The sequence below is a fragment of the Haliaeetus leucocephalus genome, unplaced genomic scaffold (genome assembly GCF_000737465.1).
Source record: "Haliaeetus leucocephalus isolate CR32 unplaced genomic scaffold, Haliaeetus_leucocephalus-4.0 Scaffold373, whole genome shotgun sequence".
Taxonomy (NCBI): Eukaryota; Metazoa; Chordata; class Aves; order Accipitriformes; family Accipitridae; genus Haliaeetus; species Haliaeetus leucocephalus.
The window spans coordinates 4,628,798-4,650,300 of NW_010972809.1; the positions used below are offsets into that span (position 1 = coordinate 4,628,798).

Here is a 21,503-nt window from a genome sequence, read left to right on the forward strand (position 1 = left end):
ACTTATGATAAATACCACAAAATTACATTCCCTATTCATTTCAGATAGGAAATAAACAAATCTAAAGTGATCTAGATGAACTGAAAGACAAAATAAATTAACAAAGAGGAAAAATATATAACCATACTTCATGTGAATCTGTATACTCTGGACTGTGATTTAAAACAACTTATGTGAACATGTTCACATTTTTGTTTATTTGTTTAGATCAAAACATGGATTTTCTTTTTTTTAATGGCCTTCAGACTCTAAAGCTTCAAAGAAATCATTTTGTTTACTTCATTATTACCAAGAAGTCTATCTATTCAGACTTTTAAGAAACTAAAAAAATGGCAGAGGACATTTTTCATTTGAAAAGAAAAGAGTAACCTTATTACCTCAGTTATCTCTATATCAATTTTCTATGTAAAAATTTCTTTTTCAATTGCCAGCCGTATGCATTTAGGTTAGAAGCCAAAAATTAAGCAATGATCTCTTTGTTTCTGAGATGCTGAAAGCTGGGTGCTACCACCATGTAAATCTTTGCAACCCCATCCTTTTCAGAGTACATCATTAAGTGTACACGAGAGAATTTCTCCTCCTTTGTGCAAAGATGTTACTGGGCCACATGTGAGAACAAATGCCTGAAAGCAGAGGTTAGCTCATCTTTAGCTTGAATATGTCCATCACAAAAAATAATGCAGACCCATATTATTTCTGCAAGACCAACAGCAACATGAGCAGCCAGCTATACTTTACATGCCAGTTTTTTTATGTTTGGATGACAATACCACTTATCTACAATCCACTAAACAAAAATACATCAAAACTATTTAGCAGGAGGTCTAGTTTGTTGAAAAGTCTCTGTAAATGTCTGAAGGACTGCTATTACCATCTAGCCACTTTTTTTTTTTTTTCTTCTCTTCCACCTTTTACAAATACATAGAGCAACATCACAGTCCTGGTGCCCACATGAGACAGTTTGTATCAAAACTTCCCCTGAAAAACTAAACCAGTCACGAATCTGGAGAAAAGAAAGCTGAGCAAGATATGGACAAGATTTATAAAATCACGAAGGCAGTGGATAAGGTGACTGTAGAACTATTTAACAAATCACAATGCTTGAACCGGGGGACACCCCCTGAAAATTGAAGAAAAATTGGAAATTGAGAAAAAAATATAAAATAATACACTTTTTAATGTGATTGGTAGTGAACTTCTGCAGTTTGCTGCCAGAGAATGCTGGATGTAGACAGCATTTAATCAAAAGGATTCATGGATAACAGCTCCATAAATGTCTAGATACTAAAGGGACAAGGCAGACGTCCCTAATCCAGTGTCTGTGGACAGCATGAGGGGAACGGACTAAAGAAAGTGGCCAGGCTTATGTTCTGTCCTTAAACAGTACGTCCTATGGCCTCTGTTGGAGGCCAAATGCTGGGCCAGAAGGACCCTGCTGAGATCCGCTTGGGTATTTCTTCTGTTCTCTAATCTTCAAAAAGTTTTGAAGTTCATTGTTTCAAAAGATAATAAACTTTGATTCCAGGACAGAGCATCAACAATTTACAACACTGTTCACAGATGTGTCACAGGCCAGAAGGACAGCTCACTACCATGAAAGGTGAATGCCTACCCAGAACAACACAAAGCACTGACACAGGGTACCGTTAGAGGAAAATATCTCACGCCAAATCCCGCAGCCCAAGAGAAGTGAGGCTGCTGCTGCTCCATGCCCCCAGGTCCAACCAGTAGCAAGGCTGAAAATGTTTTCCCAACAGGGACATGCACACAAAGCACCTATATACACCATATATATACATACATATGGCCAGACATACAGTTCCCACAGACACTCTGAGCATTCATACCAACCCTAACCACCTCATCCTGCTCCTTGGTCTGCTGAGCAGGACAGAGGTCCATTAATGGGAATATATCTATGTGTCTGAGTTGGACCCCATCAGCAGCTGGGCTCAGAAACTCAGTCTGCCCAGTAGCTGCCCCTGGATCCCAGTCTCCCCAGTTGCTGCCACCTGGACATACAAGCTCTTGAGGCTGCCGCCCCACTCCAGCTGCTGGTACAGACCATCGCACATGCCGGCAGAGCTGTCCAGGACTCCCCTGTTCCCAGTAGCCACCCCCCTGTGCTCTCACCCCTACAGAGACGCAGCTGCTCTCATACCCAGAGGTGGCCCGTAAAGACCTCCAAACCCATCCTGGACCCCAGCCCACTTTACCTACTCACTGGCTCCTCTGGCATGATCTTTGCTAGCAATCACACCCACACTCGCTCCAGTTGCTGCACCACAGACACACTCACAGAGTAAAGAGCCCCTCACTGGAGAACAGCTGAAGGTGGGGTTCAGTAAGGAGACAGGACAGACCCTGCTAGCATGCAAACAGACCCTTTTTTCCAGTTATCCCTCTGCTTTGTTCCTTCCCATATCGCCTAACTCCCTCACTTTGTCCACCTTCGGTTCATCTCCTAGACATTCCATACTCAGTCCCATGCAATCCCGAAAAGCTTTTCCCCTGCATCCCCCACGGTGTCCCACACCCTCAGCTAGGAATGCTGTTAGTCTGAAAAGTGACCACGAGCTGCTCCCCATCGCTCGTGGTGATGGGTTTCACACCTGGACACTGGGGCTGCGGCTCTGCGGGGACAGCCCTGGGAGGGGACCGGGACAGGGTCTCCCTTCCTCCGAGTCCTTAATTTGGGTTTCTGCCGGCCCCCGTGCTCCTCTGGGCTTGTGGGGATGGACCTTTCGCAGCTCTCCCGTGACGGGCACAGTAGTAGCCTGGCAAAGCGTTGTTTGGGCTCCCCTCCGCAGTGCCTCTCTGGGCATCCCCGCGGGCGTGCGGGAGAGCTCCATCACACAGCCGAACAGGTACCGCCGCAGCCAGCCAGCCTTGGAACGCAACGACGTTCCACCAGCTTTCCAAGCTCTAACGCACAGATTTAATCTGTCACAGGTCATCTGTTTCTTAAAATAACCTGCGATGATCAATCCCCCTTCAGCATCTGTTAGAAATCATCACGTATTGCTTGCCATCAACCAAATATGGTTATTAATGATTAGGTAAATCATACCACGATCCAATGGTTAGCACAGACTGCAGTCAATAACTTGTGCACATCCCTAACGTTACAGCTTCAGCAGTCTCATCAAGGTCAAGGCAGCTACTCAAGCGGTTAAAACAAAGCCTTTGTGTCTCAGCAAAATTGGGGTGTTACAGACACAGCCCCTGATCTGCAGACAGACATGCCTGGGGCCTCATCCGGCACCCAGCCCAGCGCAGTCTTTTCACTGATGCAGGAAGGCTTTGGTTCAGCCTCAAGAATCGCAATGCTTTTTTTTCTATTTCATTTTCCGGGTTTGTTTATTACCTCTCTGTTGGTCTTCTGTTCCATTAAGTTGTTTTTGTGCTTCTTCAATTTTGTCTGCAAGAAAGAGAAGTCATTATTAAAATACATATATAAAACCCCAAGATTTTAGAAAGTAATTTACTGAAATCTGTCCTGAACTATCTGTTTATATTTAGGAGTGATACCATTCACACATAAATATGTGGTACATTATGAGTAATACAGCCATATAAAATTTTATCATGTTTTACCAGCAAGGCTATTGACATGTTAAATTACACAGAACTGAGAAAGAAAAGCACTGGCATTGGATCTGCAGTCAACGGCTAATCCCGCTGTAGTTTCGTGCCACCTATAATAATTTATGCAGTCGGGGGACTCTTCGGAATAGATATTATGGTGCATTACAGAGTATTTTAATATGTTTTTGAAAAATGCTGCTAGAACAAGACAATGCAGCACTAAACACGGCGCTAGAAACAGCAAACAGGATTTGCTACGTGAAGCGATGGAGCCAATACTGTCACACGGGAGTAGCGGGGGGTGAGCGGTCGCCCCATGCTTATTCCTCCGTGAAACTACCCCAAATTCCCACACGCGCAGCAGGAGCAAAAAGCAGCCTCGAGTCTTTACTCTCGCCTCGTTCTTCACAGATCGCCTGCTGCCCCCCAAACACATCGGTGTCGGGAAGGGAACGGCGTTTCTGCCGCTGCTGCGCCGGAGATCCCGCGGGAAGGGGGGACCTCGTTCTGCACGCCTGTGCGTTTGCACGTGCAGAGCAAGAAGCAAGAAAAGGGGCAGCTGGAATGAATAAAAACTTGAGACCGAGTTCTTTTTGGTAGCAAACAGTCCTCGGAGTGGCTTCAGGGTAAGAGGTTGTGTTGGTAGGAAGCGGTGGCACTGGGAGAGGCTGAGCTCCACATCAAACTATGGCCTGAACGACCGAGATCTGAGCTTGGAACATGGCTTTCAGATATAATTGGTTATTTTCCAAAATACCTGTGAAAGCTTTTCTTGTTTTTTCCTTTCTTTTTGTTTTCTTTCTTTTTTTTTTCTTTCTTTTTTTTCCCTTGGGGGGGGGGGGCAGTTTTTATAAAATTAAATTGAAAGACTAGAACATAACTGCATTCATCCTAAACCTCTCCGACTCTACTGCTACAACTCAAGAAATACCAGACTTCATGGCTGCCATACACAGAAGGAGGAGGACAGCTCTGCAAAGTCCTCACCTCTTTCTTCACGGAAGTGGAGGCTGTTACTTGGTCTGACTTCTACTCACCGTACCTATACAACACCAGGTTTCTAGAAAATGGTCCTTTCTTCAACAGACTTTTAAATCAGTGGGTTTAAATGACTTCTCTAATATTTATGAGCTGAACCACCCAAGCAGGTTGGAACCATTTGTTCACAGATGAAGTCTGAAATTGTTTTCCAATTATTTTCTCAGTAAAACCAAAAAATTACAAAACTGAAACAAACCCTCCTCGCAGGTTTTAAGACCGAGTTTTGTTCAGCTCACTCCAGTTCTGCATTTCTGCCTTTCAAAACTAGTACTGGGTTTCCTTTCTCACTAAAGCTCAATAATTTCTCTCCTGTACATTGTCCCAGAGAATGCGCCAAACCGTCTCACAAGGATGCTAACCAGGCAGACTCCCAGAGCCAGAGCAAATGAAGCTTCTAACGAGAAAGACTACCACCGCAGTTTAAAAGCCAAACTTCTTCCTTCTTCCTCTGAGGTTTGCGAGACATACGTACATAATTAAAGGGAAGTTTTATACACAGTTTCTTTTGTACTGACTTACTGGCTGCTGAAGACAAACACAAGCAACTCAAAAAGAGAACAACCCTTCGCCAGCTCTTTACCAAGACTTGATATTAACATCTTCCTGGATTTCAGCTACAGCTGAAATACTGTATGTATCTATACATTTTTTTATAGAAAGGGCTGTAAATAACAATTTCCAGCAAAAACAAGAGGAAACTTAAACAAAGCATCTTTTATATACACATGCCACAAATGCTATTAGAGAAAAATTTATGTGGCAATCTTATACTGTTTTCCCACAGATTATTGCTTTACAGAAAGGTGATGAAATAAGCAACTTCCAAAGCTGCATGACAGCTGAAGAAATACATGAACACACAGAAAAAAAAAAAAAAAAAAAAAAAAAAAACAAAAAAACCCTGAAAAGGGGGGTGTAAGATTTACCAAAAAGCAACAAGCAATCAAAACCATAGATAGGCTATCAAACTCATTTCCCCTCTGTTTAGAGATGTATCTAACGCACAAGATACGGTGTTTATCTTGAGAGGATGTAGAAGATTCGCCAACAAAATTTATTCTTAAGTATACAGACAACTGCCGTTCCATTATTAAAAGAATTATCTGCACATTTCACATAAATGCTACAAGAAATGTATGCATTTCAATTCATGATCATCCTATTTTATAGAGAAAAATTACTTAAGTATTTTGGAAGCATGCCACATTAGACTGACAGAAAAATTAAACGCTTTGATTTCCTTAGCTGAATTCTCTCTCCCTTATTAAAAAAAAAAAAAAAAAAAAGAGTTCCCATCAGAAATTCCCAACCACTTCTTTGTCAGACTGTAATCCCAAACAAAGAACCACAGATAACAGAAATAATAACTAGGTAAACATGTGCTTGGTATGCAGCCAGAAAGTCTCCTACACTTCCTGCACCTCCTTATATGTTTTCTCCAATGAGTTATATTTGTTGTGTACATGTCTCCATACCTATGGAGGTATCTCTGGGCCAAACAGTTTTGAGCATCATGAACACTGAAAAAATATCAGTGTTGGTTCTGGAAACCGAGAGCACCGATTGTGACTGTAAATGAGGCATGGATATTAACATGGGTCTACTTGCTAAACGTTTCATTGAGGACTACACCCTTGTAACGAGCCACATCCCACAGCTACCTGCTCTTGCGATCACACCAAAGCATGTTTAACACCATCATACAAAATCTGTGGCAGCTGCTTCCCAGTCTGCCGCACTTTACAACTACAGATTCTACATGGGCGACTGCCTTACGAACCGCTGCGTTTCAGGTGGGAACAGTGGGCTGCGGACCACCCACCCCAGGGACACCGAAACGCAGCCTCCCTGGTTCTTTGGACAACTGGCACGCACGCCGACAATGACTTGCTAAATAACATCAAATTTATATTATTATCCCGTCACTTCCTTCTCCTTTGTCTCATTACATTAGCCGTATGTGAAACATTTTAAGGCAAATTATTTCACATAATGTACCATATTCTTTCACAATAATATTATAGATTCTCTAACGGTACATACCTTTGAAAACTCTTCATAAGAAAAATATATTACACAAAAATCAGCTGCAAAACCTAGGAGGAACTGAAAACTGCAAAGTCCACTATTAACTGCAAATAGTATTATCTGATCCAATACTCATTTGATATAGTATCATTTCAGATTTAAACCTGTGATACAGAAGATACTGTCTATTCTGAAAATTTTACAAAGGTAACATTTCTTTATCACTGGACTACTACTTACCTTTACTAGGATAAGAGAAAATAATTTAACTAATGGAAATTTCTAACACATGGCAGGCAGAGCACCCTCTATTTCCCATACAATAGCACAATAGTACCTATCTTGGATGACTGGATTATTATAAGACCTCTCCCAATGTCCCCAACCTTCAGCAGACAGCCTTCTGGAGTAGCACACATCTAGAAGCAAACGGTGACGGTGACAAACACACTCTCATTTAAGACAGGACACTTCTCATTAAGTCCTTACTAGAGGGGGAAAAGTGGAGCAGCAATGAAAGAAATCACCCTATACGCCGCTGTATAGAGAGGACACTCTACGTGACAGCAGTGTCACAAGCCACGGAGGCAGCTCTTGGTTATCCCAGGCAGGTGCATACCACAAACAAGCAAAGCACAGGTAACATCATATAATAGATGATATATTATAAATATACAGTTTTAGATATATATATATATGTATATGTGTGTGTGTGTAAAATAAAATGAAACAACACGGGTGCAATGGCTTTTCTTACTCCTGTACTAAACCTTTTCGTGTTATTGTCCAATACCGCTCTCCCAGCAGGTTATCTCCTGCATGGAAATATCATCAAATTCCTTGGGGTTTTAAATATATAATGTAACTGCGCTTTTTAAGAACGCGAGGAAGAAGATTGGCATGCAGTAATATACGCTTCTTGTTTTACACGCCTCCTGCTGTGATAGATCATTAAATGGATACCATCAGTCTGAGTTTGATACGGTGGTGCTGTGGTGGGTTTTTAAACGAAAAAATAAGGCAGATTTTTCAAAAGCTTTACATTCTCTGTTTTTGATCTTCACTGAGAGATATAACCTCACAGATTTTAATTACACCACAAATAAAATGCAGTTTATAAAGATCTTTAGGTGGTTTTTTTAAAGGTACCAGCATATCAACATATACAAACCTGAACATTTTTACCTGTGTTAGAAATGCATGAGGATTTTTCAAGAAAAGCTTTAAAGGCCTTATTTGTATGGTCAGTAAAGGAAGAAAAATAAAGGTTTAGGAATTTCAGCAAGGAAAGCAGAAATACTGAACAGTATGAGGTTTGCAAAATATGAAACCAGTAACTTCTGACAGCAATTTAAGCTGGAGCAAAAGAAATCTTCCATTTGTGGGTTTTGTTTTGGTTTTTTCATCTCTTTTTTGCTCACGACAGTCCCCATGCCAGTGTAATGAGATGACTTCGTCCTGCTGAACAAGGCACCCCGTACAGCGACAACACACAGAGGAATGAAGAAGCAGTCACTGAGGAGGACTGCTTTTAAGCCACCAGGAAAGCTTACATGGCAGTGGTGCCCGAGAAAGGTTCATTAGCTTGTGCAAACCACCTAAACACAAATAGTTTTCGTTGTACATACTTGCATGTGCCTGTATCACTGTAAAAAGGGATTTTTTTGGCTCCTTGTTGAAGACGCAAAACTTCTGCTCAAAAAAAAATTAAAAATGCCTTTTTTTTTTTTTTTAAATCTCATATACTCTGTTTATTTATCAGTGGAAAATTAGCAGATTTACACCATGTTGGATGCTAAGAACAGGCTACTTAATCAAAACTTTAAAAAATACAAGCTCCTATCTTTCCTTAAAGGCTAGGGCTGTATGTCCAAATATTTAACCAAAACAGCTGGAAGGAAAATGTTAGCATTTTTTTCCCTTCAGTTAAAGACAAGAACAATTCTCAGGCCTTATGCCTGAGTCATCCTAAAAATACCTCCTGCAAAACAGCTTCAGATGGCAACAGCTTTTCTTGCTTTCTCAAAATCACACTCTCTCTTACCTTACTGCATCAGAAGACATTTGAAAAGTAATTTTAAAAATCATTTTGCGTGCTTTCTCAGTGGACACAAAGAAAGATACCACTTTAATTATTTTTTCTTTCACTGATCATCTAGATCACTAGCAGAGAAGAGAACTGCAGTGAGAAAATACTCTTCAGCTGAAGCGCATTAATGCAATCAGTCTATCCATTGGGCAGTATTACTGAAAACAGAACCGTAGGTGGGTTTTCTTTTTTTGGAGGGATATGCACAGCTTGAGAAAACCACTGATGAAAGTTCAAAACAGTGCATTTACCCTCGCTACTTATATTCAGAGAGCAAGTAAAAAGAGACTGAGACCTTGCGTGGAAATCTCCATCTTCTGACTATCGAAACCCACTAAGCTACTGCGCCAGTAACAAAGTGCTTTGCATTTCACTGGATGAGAAGTGTGCCTGAAAACACTTATTATTGCATAAATTAATAAACAAACAAAGAAATAAATAAAAATACCACCTGGGCAGTGCAGAGCGGCACAGTGGATGAAGAAGGGCTCGGATTTGACACGGAGGGACCCGAGCCCACCCCCCCGGGTCCCACTCGAGCCATTTCACACCTCCCCCGGTGGAAAGCCTCGCGCTTCGAGCATCCGTGCCCACGCGGCGCAGGCAACGGTGGGAAGGGCAGCAGCGCGTCGCCGAGGACGATGCACCGCGCGGAGCTGACGCAGGCTCCCGGGTGGCGGGTTCCCCGGGCACCAGAAGCAGCGTTTAACCCCAGGGCATCCCGCCAGGGACCGGGGAGGATGGAGAAGCACCCGCGCCCCAGCGCGAGGAGGCTGCAACGCTTGGCTTTCGCTAGGAGGAGGGAAGGCTCTTTACAACTTGCTAAAACAAGAGCGCCGCAGTCCTAATGCGTTTTGGTTAACTGAGATGAATCCCAAGACTGCCTTTAACCCGCTAATTAAAAAAAAAAAAAAAAAAGGCAAGAGTCTTGTCTGTACATGGAGCCCATTAGATTAATTGAGAGCGCGGCGCAGCTGGCGGGGCAGTCGGGGGGATGCTGCCTCTTGCCCGTCCCTCGCAGGCTTCCAAACCCAAACCCCAAGCAGCAGAGCCGGGGGAGAGGGTCCCAACCGCAGCCACGTCTCGCAGCGGGAAGGAGGGACGGCAGCACCGTCCCTGGCTGCCCAAGGAGGGGACCACACGCAGCCAGGAGGTGCAATGGCCAGCGGACCTGGGCACCCGAGGACGCCTCCGATGGCCCAGAGATCCCACCGCTGCCTTGCTCCCGCAAGATGAACACCCACAAAGCTGGTGAACAGCAGGAAAAAGACCCTTCACGAAACCCATAGGACAAGGCGCTCTTCTCGCTCAAATTTAAATCTACTTTTAATTAGAAACCACTCTTCTGTCCCCGTATATTTCCCTTTTTAATTCAATGAGGAACACTCAAGATAAAAAGGAAGAGATCAGATGAGGAAACACAGTCCCCACATCTTCTCTGTCATTTTACAGTGTGGGAACCTGACACTTTTTGGTGTACGGTTTGTTTTGCAGTTGCTCCTTTCCAGTTTGGGGCTTAGAGAATCACAGCACCACGGCTTAGTGGGTTGGCAAACGTTGAGCCTGATAACTGATAGCGCAGATGTCCCCAGCCTACCAAAAATGCAACGTAACCAGATTAAATCTCAGTTTCTCAGATGCTACTGGGCTTGAAGATTGCTTGCACAGCTGTAAGAGAGGCGGGGGGAAAAAGACCTCTTAAAAATTACGTGAATTCAAAACTCTTAGCAACTAGTAGGATGATGCAGGAGCACCTGTCATTTTAAAAACTATCAACTTCTTTTTTAAACATCTTAAATGAGGTTTAAAACATCTTAAAATGTTCTACTAGTCATCATAACCTTGACTAATGACCTGTTTGATCAGTTTTTCAGGAAAATTTTAGGCATTTTCATTTTAATGTCAACTTTGAATGCTCATCACACTCCCTGCCATATATAATTATTTGCATTTAAAAATGAAGAACCCATGACAGATACTTTACATAACCCCGTTGAAAATAGAAGATAAAAATCCTCCTCTGATTATTCTTCATTTTAAGAAAAAAAAAAAGCTTGCATATTTGAAAATACAACCTGTAATGTGCAGATTAAATTCGTATCGGCATTAAACAGCTATACTGTATGTACAATAAAACAGTCAATGGAGAGGTTGTATATAAATTAAATATCTAATAGCTTTATCCTTGCCATCACACATATTACTTAAGCATGGCAAGGGCTCCTGATGAGGTTGACAAGGTGTATGCGCATAAATTACATAAGCGCTTTGCATATGAACCCAAACTCAGTCCCTGTGTCATCAATTTACGATTGGGGAGCTTTCAACTTTTTTTTTTGTTTACGTGATTTGAATTTTTTATTATGAGGCTTTAAAACTCATTAAAAACTGAGCACAGGAGGTGGGGGGAAGAGGATTTTTGGACGGCTGTCACCTTTCAGAAGGATATAGCAAACAGCAAGGCACCTGTGGGGACAGGCACAGCAGCTGCCAAGCACAAAAATTCCCAAGTGCAGGTGAAGTATCTCCAGAAATATCTCCTGCTTGGCACCTTTTCACCCTGCGTAAGCCACCGTGCAAGGGTGGCACTTTCCATGGCTAGTCCCTCTTCCACCTGCCCCACAAAGGGAGGAGGTCCTAGATCCTAAGCGTACTTCTGAGAGCCGCCAGCTGTGTCACCAAAGACAATTCATTTACACGTTGTCTCCCTCCTGTACCAAAGCACAAACACAGGTACTGATTGCAATTCCATTTGCATAGCTCCTAATCAGCCACCTAGCACAATAATTACACCATTGCTATGCTGATGGCTAGAGCATTGTTCTGCCCAGACTGCCAAATTCTAGCTGTGTACCTAGGACAGGGTGACTATTATCACTAAAATCTGCTTAATAATTATTTAACAGCCTCTAGGGCATTCGCTGTTCCAGGCTTAATTTCGGCTTTCTGGGGTTTTTTCTATATCTAACCCAATATCAGGGTTAAAAGTTAAAACAAAATATTAAAGCCACGAGATGCTGTAGGTTCACCACCTTCTCCAAGCTGCTGCTATGAGCATCTTCATACCTTCTGCACTGAGACAGGTTCCCTCCCCTGTAAGTCTACTGGCCTTTGAGCTGATGTCCCAGAAATGGAAGAAATGTTTGGTTTTCATGTATTAATTTTTTTTTTAAAGCCTAACGCAGAAATTAAATAAATGCCAGTGAAATACCTGCAAGCATTTCTAAAAAAAACCAAACAACTTTTCCACCCACCAGAAACATATGTAAAAATAGCACCACGTGGGGCCCAAAAGATTTCTTTAATTTCTCCATTTTCTCAAATAGAGCTCCTATACCAAAGCAGCAAACAGTCAAGCCAGCCGCTCCCCTGCCAAACAGGGGAAAAGCTTTCCATCCACCTTTCTGGTACTCCAAACCCACTCATCCTCACCTGCAAGGCTGCTGAGGGAGGGCTTGCCCAACACAGAAAGGCACAAAACTGGTTCCACAGGTAGAACGACATCAAGAGCTGGTGTTTCATCACCTGAGACAACAGCGGGGAGGCTTTCTGCAAGTTCTTTGAGGGGTCAAACTGCTCTGTAATTTCTTCTATTTGTGGAGTTCCTCACACGCTACTGAGTTTACAAGGCAGAAATCATGTAAGCAGATACCTTCAGCACTCAGGAACCCATAGCACCAACAGCCCTGTTTAAACACAGGCTACTTTTCTTAAGCTTAGCATATACCTTAAAAATTATCTCTTTACTGAGATCCTAAAATCTTGATAGAAATGGTTTAAATGATTAGACCTTTAGATACTGAAGTTCTTATAATCACCTGATATTAAGATGGACCATAAATAGTACTGCTGGCTAAGAAAAAACCCTGTTTTTTTGATGACACTAACAAAAAACGAAGCAAAGCAGAAACCTACAAGGGTCAAGCCAAAAGTCCAGCCCAACATCTTGCTCCAGCAGCAGCCAAGAGCAGAAGTCGAGGGAAAAGCAGAAGAGGACACACAGCAAGTCCCGGACTTTAAAACTGCACAGCTCTGAAGCAAGCCCCAGGAGCTGCAGCTGAACCTCATGGGTATCACAGACTATTCCTACATGAGTTTCTCCAAGAGTGCTTTGAATCCGTATGAGATTTTCACATCTCTCTTCTTCAAACTGCAGGGCCTCATCTATTTGGTCATTTGTAAAAACAAAAGCTGTTCAATAGACTTAGTACCTCTCCAGCTTTTGCAGCACTGTTTTGTCCTCTCTAGAGGTGGAAGTGAAGAAGGGAAAGAGAATTAGGAGGAAGATGTCAGAATTGATCCCACTATTCAAGATGAAGGCACAGCACAGACGCTACTGTGACAGATATGTTTTTCTCTACTACTGCCATAAACATTCCTAATGTTTTATTTGCTTTTTGACAGCTAGTGAGTATACAGTTGACTTCTCCACACAAATATATGACCCCCAGATCTCATGCCCAAGTGTTAACAAGCGACTCAATCTAAATGAAAAGCTAGAGTATTTTTCCTGTGGACATCACTTTGCATTTATCCACACTGAATTTCATTTGTCATTTTATAATATGGTTGCACAGCAACCTAATGGCATTTTGAAATCCTTTGCATCTTCATTTGCATCTTCATCTTCACCTCTGTGGATAACTCCATCAAATCAGCAACACTGCCACTTCACTATGCGTGCTCTTTCCCGGATCACTCAAAAGAACGGAATCGACAGAGGCACATTTTTATTAACTGTAAAACGGCAGGCAGTGTTTTTCTGTTAAGGAGCAGGTATCGACTGCAAAATGTGTAAATACCAGCCTCTCAATAAATTTACACACAAGAGATTTTTCTTCTAGGGTGTGTTAGGGGATTTCACTCGATACTCTTTCTTCTTTAAAACGCTGTCCTAATTTCCAACCTGTCTTTAAAACCCAGCTTCCCCGACGAACACCACTGTCCCTTCACCACGTAGCTCAAAGAATGAACGTGCCTCTAGGTCATCACGTCCAACCACCCTGCCCACTCCTTCCTCACCGGCTCCTGCCAGCGCTGGAGCATCTTCAAGTATCATCCCTGTAACTGGACTCACTCTAACACACAGCTTAAGACTTCCTCCAGACCAATGGTAAATAGTCGGTAAATCCACTTTGAACAGAGCTGCAAAATCGCCCTCACCTTCAAATTCAAAATCAGCCTTTAGTATAACTAAACATTAAATGCAAAGTTAAAACTTTTCATGAATTTAACTAAGGTCCCTCATTTTTTGCTTGCTTGTTTTTCCAAGAACTTAAAAGGTCTTAATGTTACAAGTCAAAGTGTGTGAATACAGTCCAAAATGTGAACAGTCATAACGGCATCAGTGGGTGTTAGTGCTAAAAAACCAAAAACCTAAAAATCCACAATTAACTTGTTATGCTAAACCTTGCTTTGTGGACTTTGCACGTTTATTTTTCCATAGTAATCTTCTATTTTTGCCCTGATTTTTTAATATGCTGAATGAAATGTTACCAGCTGCAGCTTTAAAGTGAAAAACAACAGAAATTGGACTGAGAGAAGGAAAAACCGCCTTTGAAAAACCAGTCAATACAAGTTGATGTAGGACTAGGTGTACCTGAAACACAAAACTTAAGCGAAGGCACAAAGATATGATATTTTCTTGTTAGCAACATGCTCCAGCCATGAACCAGGGCTTAGCCACTCTTAAGAGGCTTACAAACAAAACAGCCCTAGGCAGTTCATGTTCTCTTCCCAGGGCATACACAAATTGGGGGTGGAAAATATGCGTAATAAGCCAATGCCTCACTTCAGTGATTTATTTTACTTTTCTCCTCTGCCTACTCCCATCCTCCCTCAAGACCTGAGACAAAAACTACGTCTAGAGCATCCCACTGAGCACTCGGGTGTTCTCCAGTCTGTATGCCATTCCCATCAAAGATGGCAGGAGCAAGGATAAACCACCTCTCCAGAAACTGCACATGCCCTACACAGGTTCAGGCTGACCCTAAACAAAGCAAGGAAGTTGCAGGACGATTACCCTAAATCGTCCAAACTTGCCAGACACTTCCCAAGGTACGACTTTGGGAAGGAGAGGGCCGCTCAGCAGGCATGCTGAGAAGAAATCAGGCACATAAGGGAGATGTTCTGTACCAAAAGGAAATAAAAATGGATTGTATATTCCCCAACACATTCCTAGCGAATCAGGATGAGCTGAAACTACAAACAGTGCTGCAGCTTTCTTATTTTACTACTTTTAAAGGACTGTTAGAAAGGAGCTACTAAGCCACTAACCATTAATTGAAGGAGAAATTGCAAGCTGACCTTGCAGAGCATCCCACAGCAACAGGTCCTACACCATAACCCTCCGGCACTGTAGAAACCTCGGTGTCCCAACTATTTCAGTTGCTTATTCAGGGGCTGAATGGCAGATAAGCCTTGTAAGACAAGGCTGTACAAAATGTCTGGGGTTTTTTTTGTTTGGTTTTTTTTTTTTTTTTTTTCAGGTAGAGGGGACAGAGGAGAGGAAAACATCCTGGGGACCAGAAGCAGCCCGCGTCCTGCCAGCTATCAACCTCCCATCTAAGCAGGTATCTGTTTCTTCAGGAAAAACAGAGGACTTGAAGCCTTCGGTCACAGGAGGCCAAGGGACAAACGTCCACATTATTACGAAGGGACTGTTTTCTGCTCACAGCCACACACCAGCCTGCTAACGCTGTGCTCAGCTTTAAGCACCTACCTGGTTACCCTGCAAACCGCACGAGCCATTTTCAAGCTCCCCTGCTCCTCTTCCCCAAGTCCCGTAAAACGAAGGATTTCCGCTCGGAGCAGGGCTGTGCTGGTCCCAAGGCACTTGTTAAAACCTGTCTCCGGCACAGCCAGCTCGCGTCTTGTCTCTCTCCTCCTCCGCTCCTGCTCCGGCTGGCCCCGGGGGACACGGCGGCTGCTGGCTCCCCGCTCCCGGTCCCACCTGCGGGCACCCTGCCCAGCCCGGCTCACCGGTAAAGGACAGCACTGCCCCGTCCCCAACGGCTGCAAAAAGCCAAAATTGCTCAGATCACACCTATGTGGTAGAAGGGAGCAGAGACGAACAACCCGGCATGATTTATAAGCACTGTTGACAAACAAAGATGTGTTGCAATAGGGCCCCAGAAGGTCTTTCGTGGGGCTGGATTTATAGAGAACTGGAATGAAACAGTGAAATCTTTCACGACTCCTCCAAAGTAGAGTCCTGACTAAAATCTGTTTCCTTCTCTTTCTTTGTGGGGGTGTGGGTTGTTGTTAAAGCATTTGCTGTGTGCCCTGGATGGTAATCAGCATCAAATCTGAAGAAAAAAGTTGAAATGCCCTCTCTCCCCTCCGCCTCCAAGATATACAATATATTTCTCCCCGAGAAATAAAAGAAAGTAGGCTGGAATATCTTACTGGCACTCCTTTTTTGATTCTCTCTAAGAGATCCTTAGACAACAAATAAGACCTTGGGAAAAAAAAAACCAAACCTGGAATGTTGACACTGCATATTTAGTTCATTAATTTTTATACAAAAACCTAGTTATTACGAGAAGCTCAGAAGGTTTTGTTTATTAAGTAAGAAGAGGAAACAGATATGGTAGCATACAGATAGTTAAGTGCATTATTAATATGCTAAATAGTGTTTTGAAAAATGAAGCAAACATATAGATCCACTCACATTCACCTCATCCCACAAGAAGTACAGTTCCTATTGCCACAGAACGGCAAACTACTAGGATTTCTTTAAAAAAATAAAGTAAAATCTAACCCCAAACCAAAACCTGGCCCTTTCCCCCCCTTTTTCCAGGTTTACTGGTGAAATTTTCTTTCTCTACTTTCAAGCTGAGGAAGATGATTAACTCGCTGCTTCTCATACACCTACAAAATGATGGCACTCTGCAATCTGAACATCACCCGGGTGTTTTTTCCTTTTTTATTTAGAATTCATGCTCAATTTTGCGTTGTCTGATTGAAGATGAGGGGGCGGTGAGGAACGTGTGGGAGAAAGCCACAGCAAGCTGCCGCACACACCATCCCATCCTGCATTTGGAAGTGAACGATTCAGCCTGGAGCTCGCTCGCTTCAATAGCGATGTGCCGAAGTGAGCATCCAGGGACTTCAAGACCTCAAACAGAATTTATTTTTGGGGGGCTTTAACAAAAAGATTTTACACAAATCGACCCTGTGCCACAACAGAGTAGAAAGACTTGCATCCAACTTTATTAACTCATTTACAGTAAGATTTTGGTTTTGGTTTGTTTTGTTGGAACAATGACTTCTAGAAAATACGGTTAGTGGGAGAAGAAATTATTAGAATGTGCTACTTGACTAAAACAATGAAAATGCAAACCCAGTATAATGTCCTGGAACTGCTTTTTTTTATTTGTTTTTAACATGCCTATTTGGAAATTTTCTTGGTAGCACTAAAATTAATGACTTAGAATCAGCTCCAAATTTCCAGAACTATTAAGATTTTAAATGGCATTTGCCCCATATATACCCTAATCTGTTTATTTCCGTTTTAAATATCTTACCTATTTACAGAAGTATTTTTCTGAATTTTTTTTCCAACAGCTCAGCTAAAATAAATTTCTGCTCAAAGTTTCCACATTTCCAGCCAGAGAAAGGGTAACCGAGACAAAAATTGTGCATGGTTAATAGGATGAAAAATAACATCGGAAACTTTGCACGCACAAAGAAGGGAAGGGGGGGAGAACGAGGCCAACTGGACCACCTCTCTGGCTCTTTAATTTCTCTCCTCTGAGGGGGTTCACACTGGCTAGCAGACCACCGAGTCTCCCTGTCTCTCCTAGGCACCTGGAGTTGTGTTGAAGGAAAAGGCTCCGCCGACTTCTCCCTAAACCTTATGAGAGCCCTACTAAATACCAGCAATGTTTCCCCCAAACCGAATATACACCGAAGGGGCGTTATATGAGGAAAGTGAAAAGGTGTTGGAGGAGAGGAGAACCCAGTCCACGGCTGTCAACCTGATACCTTCTCCCGATGGCGTCCTGTGCTGGAAGGGAGAGCTGCATCACTTTTCACCGACGCGCACAGCCGAGCCCGGCCCGCCGTGATGTCCCAGGGCACCTGCCTGTGGAGCGGGAAGGCAGCCGGTGGTCCATCCCACGGTGGGCACCTTCTGCCTCCGCAGTTTGGGCGCTCCTTCCTCGGACTTTCTCGACAAATCGTTAGTGATCACCCGCCAAGGAACAAGTGCTGCTTCCCTAATGCTTATTCTTTTCCAAATACTTGTTCGTCTCCCTAATGCTCGTATCTTCTCCAGATTCACCCTGTTCATTGTTATAAACCATCATGCAAAACTCCTGGAATGACTCTATTTTTCCAGTGCAGAAAAGCCAGGAGCAAGGCTGGGCTCGGTGTTCCTCCACCTCTCTCGCGTTTCCTCTCTTGCCAACCCCTCCTATGCCAAGATTCACGTCAGCAAGACCTTCCTGCTCCCCTCCACTGTCACCAGATTCACCCGGTGCTATTATTTAAGGCTGTGAGTGGTAGGACAAGGTGGGCATCCACCAACTAAATGCACATACCTGCACATACCTGGTATTCCCCGCATGAAACGTGGCAGGTCAAAGGCTTCTGACGCCTCCAACTTGGGGAAGACCGCAGGTTGTGCACAGAGCTCAGACAGCATTTCTCTCTCTTTCTTTGTGGTTCTCAGAAATAGAAGCAAATATTTTGCTCCACATTGAAAGGTGTGAGGGCGAAGGAAAGGAGACAGGAGAACAAAAGCAGGGAAAAAGGTAGTATGGGGGGAAAAAAATAAAATTATTAAGTAAAATACAAAGCCAATAAACAGTGTCTACACTGTAGAAATTATGCACTTGTTGTGGTTTAACCCCAGCCGGCAACTAAGCATCACGCAGCCGCTTGCTCACTTCCCCCCCACCCAGTGGGATGGGGGAGAGAGATAAAAAAAAGTAAAACCCGTTGGTTGAGATAAAGACAGTTTAACAGGACAGAAAGGAAGAAAACAATAATAATGATGATGATAATAAAAATGACAATAATAATAAAAGAATGGGAATATCCAAAACAAGTGATGCACAAGCAATTGCTCACCACTCACCAACCAATGCCCTGTTAGTTCCCGAGCAGCGACCCCCCCAGGCCAACTCCCCCCAGTTTATGTACTGGGCACAATGTCACATGGTCTGGAATACCCCTTTGGCCAGTTTGGGTCAGCTGTCCTGGCTGTGTTCCCTCCCAACTCCTTGTGCCCCTCCAGCCTCCCTGCTGGCTGGGCATGAGAAGCTGAAAATTCCTTGACTTGGTATAAACACTACTTAGAAACAACTGAAAACATCAATGTGCTATTAGCATTATTCTCATACTAAATCCAAGACATAACACTATACCAGCTGCTAGAAAGAAAATTAACTCTATTGCAGCCAAAACCAGGACAGCACAGAAATTATTTTCTCCTTTTTCTTTCTCCTTCCTGAGAAGCTGATAGATCAGTTCAGACTTTGAGGACTCTACTCAAAGAGCAGAGAAATCACAGCAAGTAGGAAAATACTAAACACATCATTTCCCATTCCTTTTCCCTTGTAAATAAACATTGGGCAATATTTTACTGGTGACTAAACTTAATTAAAATATATACTCATACAGCTGATGACCTGATGCTTTCCTATCTTTGGCAGTCTTTCTGTCCAGCTTCTCATTTTCTGTAGTTACAATTCATAATTACAAACCAAATAACCCCAGGTTAATCCTGAGGCAGGATTAACCAATTTCTTACAGGTAGTCAGGTATTTGGCTTTTGGCTTCATAATTTAGAATAAATTTTAAGCATATAATACTTTAAAAAAAATCAAACCAAAACAAAACCCCAAAGCCACTTCACCCCACAAGCCAACAACACCCCCCATTCATGTTAAGCTTATGGTTTGGGTATTTAAGTATCTTAGCTCTCATTTGTTTTATCCCATTTAGTAATTACTTCCAACTGTATTAAACCGTGACAGTTCTAAGAACTTCCAGAAATTAAGTTTTATTCAAACTGAATACTCAACACGTACTCACTAACAACTCAAACCAGGATTCAGTAACAGAATCTGACCTTAACGACCAATTATCAACTGGATAAAATTTACACATTCACACTCCTAGTAGATAGTTTTAAAGATTTTGGTGGCTGCAATTTCATAACCTCACATCTACAGTAAACAAAAGATTTGGAAATTGTTACTCCAAATTTAGCACAAAAGCAGAGACAAACCCAATGGTGCTCATTAAAAAACCCTTGTAAAATTGGGATTGAAACATGGAAAAACAGATAATGTTTTTAAATTATTACCAGGATATAGTTCTGAGCACGCAAATAGTTTAAGGTCCTGGCTTAATTCACAGTTTAACTATAGTCTATCATATGACGCCTTGGGAGTCACCTCCTCACAGGACAGCCGGAGCAATGCAACCCAACCGGCACATTAGCAGCCTAAATTGCAGACAATGGAAAAGTGTTTTTACCTGGAAGGCTGTGTTACAACAAGCATGCTAAGGCAAAAAGCCACGATCAAAGCACTGAAAGAAAGAAAGAAAGAAATAGGTCGAAGCCCTGTATCTGTTTAAACTATGCGTACATTTATTTATGACCTGTTGGTGCGTGGCACTGAGGAACTGATCTCTGGGTCTCGATGATTCTCTGAAAATAACCACACAGTGCACAAGGTTCATTCCTGGGCACTTTGCCAATTTATTTTTTTAAGTCTTTGTGGGAGAGGACAGTATTTGCAGATAAAATGTTGGGTTGCTTCAGGAAAAATATACACAATAATAATACAACTAATTCAGAAACTGAAAAAGTTCAAAGGGAAAAAAAAAAAACTTAGGAGCCTGTAGAAGATTCCATATGCAAAGAGCCTAAAAGATTACAGCAGTTTAGTTTACAGAGGGGTGGAAAATATTTGACATAATGCAGGTATATAAAATAATAAATGTTGCAGGGAAGGTCAAGTTGAGCACTACTGGAAAAAAAGACCAAACTGAAACCTCATTAATATCAACATGTAGGTCTTAGGACCTGAACTCCTCACCAGTTCTATTTTACCAGTTTATCTTGGCCCTCATTTCCTCCTTGCTTTCGGGCAGATATTTAAAATATGTGTTTGAGATTTAGCTTTCCCACTGCAAATGAATTCATTGATCAATTCTGTTTGAAAACATTCCAGTGAAACCCACAATGGGATATTAGCTCTTGGGCTTTTGTCGTGAAATACTGAAGCTGTGTACTGGGGAAACCCAACACACTATTAAGAACACACCCTTGTAAGGGCAAACAGATAACGTTCTCGATGGAGATCAAATGTGATTTTCAGAACACCACCCAGCTACTAACTGCACTGCATGAAAGGTTAAAAAAACCCAGAAACCAAAACACCACAGCCCACAGCTGGTCGTTGCAAAATTGCCCACTGAACCACTTGTTACTCTCCCTCCGAAACACTTTTCAGGGGCCGCTTCGAGACAGGGTACTGAGGAATCATTCTGGGTTTGTTTTAAAGAAATGAGAAAAGAGTTCAAAAGAATTCTGGTTGCTTTAGAAACTGACGTCCTTTGTTTTGGTTGAGATGAAATACCATTACATGCATGCAATACCCTTTAAACTTGCCACTCTTCCAACAATAACTAAAGCTATTCTAAGAAACTACCACCCAAAAAGAGATCAACACAGATTTACAGTAAGTTTGCCGTTGCAAAGTTGGAGTATACTCACGGTATTACCAAAAATGCTCAG

At 42.5% G+C, this 21,503-nt stretch overlaps 1 protein-coding gene across 2 annotated transcripts in view; it reads right to left on the minus strand.

The window, feature by feature from the left end:
- The window catches only part of HIVEP1 (human immunodeficiency virus type I enhancer binding protein 1), a 119,532-nt gene that overhangs the window by 47,208 nt on the left and 50,821 nt on the right, over positions 1–21,503 (minus strand). For both annotated transcript variants that reach the window (XM_010573216.1, XM_010573215.1), the window contains exon 3: positions 3,368–3,421. In XM_010573216.1, coding sequence (XP_010571518.1) covers positions 3,368–3,421 — 54 coding nt within the window. The remainder of the gene's footprint in view (positions 1–3,367; positions 3,422–21,503) is intronic.